The sequence below is a fragment of the Sphaeroforma arctica genome (assembly GCF_001186125.1).
Source record: "Sphaeroforma arctica JP610 unplaced genomic scaffold supercont1.4094, whole genome shotgun sequence".
Classification (NCBI taxonomy): domain Eukaryota; class Ichthyosporea; order Ichthyophonida; genus Sphaeroforma; species Sphaeroforma arctica.
In genome coordinates, this window is record NW_014036464.1 from 1 (window position 1) to 2,742 (window position 2,742).

General features: G+C 49.9%; 1 protein-coding gene across 1 annotated transcript; it reads right to left on the reverse strand.

The window, feature by feature from the left end:
- Positions 1–105: 105 nt before the first annotated feature.
- Positions 106–2,251, reverse strand: SARC_14063 (hypothetical protein; the record flags this gene model as incomplete). Its single annotated transcript, XM_014291804.1, has 3 exons — positions 106–275; positions 871–1,047; positions 1,358–2,251. Coding segments are annotated over 3 exons (1,241 nt in total), but the record flags the coding sequence as incomplete, so codon positions are not given.
- Positions 2,252–2,742: the final 491 nt, after the last annotated feature.

The following is a 2,742-nucleotide window of genomic DNA, read 5'->3' on the forward strand; positions in this document are numbered from 1 at the left end:
GGGGGGGGGGGGTGGGTATGTGTATGTATGTACATAGGTTTGTGTGTGTGTCCGTGTGTATTTAAAAAAATACAAGAAAAAGGTTGAATTTAGTTATCACCCGTTTCATACCGATCCTTTGGCGGCTGTGGAGCCTCGCTGCTCCTTTGTACTTGGACTGAAAACAAAGCCGTCCGTGGGATTGGGAGATGATGGATATGCCACTGTTAGCTTAGTCGGATCGTTCTCCAAATTGACTCCGCTTCCGCTATTTGCACCCGTATTTGCGCCCGTATCTGCGCGGTCAAGACACCAATTGTACGAGTCGCAAATTATATTATATTCTCAAGTGTCGTGTGGGATGGTCGTAAATTAAATACTCAAGTGCCATGTGGATATCTTATGTGTCATAAATTAGATACTCAAGTGTCATGTATGTCTTATGTGTCGTAAATCAAATACTCAAGTGCCATGTGGGATGCCTTATGTGTCGTAAATTAAATACTTAAGTATCATGTGGGATGTCGTATGTGTCGTAAACTAAATACTCAAGTGTCATGTGGGATGTCTCAAGTGTCGTAAATTGAATACTCAGGTGTCATGTGGGATGTCTTAAGTGATGTAAAACAAGATGTCTTATGTGTCGTAAATTAACTACTCAAGTGTCATGTGGGATGTCTCACGTGTCGTAAATGAAATGCTCAAATGCCACGTGGGATGTCGTATGTGGTATACCATCGCCCACCACAAACGACTAGATAGTGACCTCATTTAACGCAATCCAATCAATGCCTGCTCACAAAAGGTCCCATACTAAGGCCCAAATCCCAACACCGTCCGTCAAATCCGGACGATACCGGCCCTGAATAGCCACTTCCCGGGGTTACCTACCACAATGGGAGTCTGTACTCGAAGCAGAGGTGAATGAGGATCTGCTTTGTAGTCCTTTTGTTATGGAACTGATCCTGCGCTCACAAGGGGGTGTCATTTTCAGCATCGAGGCGAGATCTATGCCCGCGCGCACTTTCAGGAAATCCGGGACTAGGTCCGACGACTCTTCCGAACAAGCTGGGGTGGTATGGGTATGGGCAAGGCAGTATGAGTGCGAAGGGGATGCTGTGCTTGAACATAGTACATGGTGTGAGCACCGCGAAAGGGATAGAGAAGTTGGGTACAAACACGTCATATGTGTATTTATAGGTGATGCCGTAGTATAATCAACATCAAGTGTATATAACCTCACTCTCGCCCGTGTGTGATCCCATACAACTAAGCACACCCGGCATGTTACAAATACAAAAAGAAGGTCCCAATCGACGCCAAGTGATGCCACCCTCTGGTCCATATGTCTATCGCTCATCAATCAACAAACACGTACCTTCGCGCCCCGATACGCTGAATGCTTTCTTCCTCCGCCTGTCCTCCATACTTCTCGTCACCGACACAGGTACAGGCGCAGTTCGCCCGTTCTGCGTGAGCACAGGTGCTTCGGTGATTGTGCCCGTGGCCGGCTTTGCACTAGGTGATACAGATGCACCCCCACCCATTCCCTGGGACCTGTTTTGGCCTCGGTCCGGACTGCGCCCCACTCGTAGGCCATCCACAGCCACTGTGCAGTGCGTGTGACCCGGAGAGGCGCGTCTGGTGTCATAGAGATCGGCGTAGTCCAAATCTCTGTCGGGCGATCCATGGAAGGACTGAGCACGCAGCCTCGGCTGCTGTGGCTTCTTCCGCACTTTAGGCACAACGCCCGGCCCCTGGGAGTTGGGGCAGGTCCGGCCACGGACGCCAAGGCTACTGTGTGTACTCCCCCCAGGGCTATTGCGGGACCTCATACCGGGACTGCTGTGGGTGCTATCACAGCGCATGCTGGTGCCCGCCCCAGCAGCAGAACCCCCCGCGGCGGCTGTGCTATATATCTCGTCTTGAAGAGTCGTGCACCTCCCATCGGCAGGTTGACCGTCACACTGGGCCGTGACGCGCCCCCGAGCCCCCGGGGAATCCGACCCCGCCTCAGTAAGCACGGGTTGGGCTGTGCCATGAGTGGCTGTGGTACTATCCGCAGAGCATGTATTCTTATGCTTAGCCGTGGCTGGATGCGCCACGGGCGATGTTACGCGTACAACCGGTTTCGGGCTTCGAGGGTTGGTGGCTTGGCCTGTTGCGCTGATGCTGGGGCTCAGTGTTCTGTCCGGTGTGTCGCTGGGTGCTGGGACCACGCTCTCGGCTGAGGTCCTCCGCAGGCTCCGCGGTTCTGATACCGGTGCACCCCCTGTGTAGGTATGAAAAAGGATTGTAGATGTAGGCAAGGATTGATCGTGAACAAAGATGCCCTTGACGCACTATGTTTATATGTGTATGTATGATGATTAGTAATATACCTGTGATCACTGCAAGCTTAGTACAACAGTATGGATCACATTAAACGAGAAGATATTCGTGGGAAATCGTCCGGACTGGGGACCGCCATTGAATGGAAAGATTGTTCGTCATCCATCCGTACGTGTGCAAACGTACTACACAAAGACAAAATATAACGTACATTGGATGAAAAAACATAAGATTCCAAAAGGAATTCCATGGGGGTTCGATGGGCATGTATATGTGCACGGAGAAAGAAAATCATATGTAGAAACAGATATGTGTAAAAATATGCATGCAAGCATGCATGAGACCTGCACAGATGTTTGCAATAACCTCCAGAAATGTATAGTCAATGTCAACATATCTATAACTATATCCATATCTATATATAAATATGTA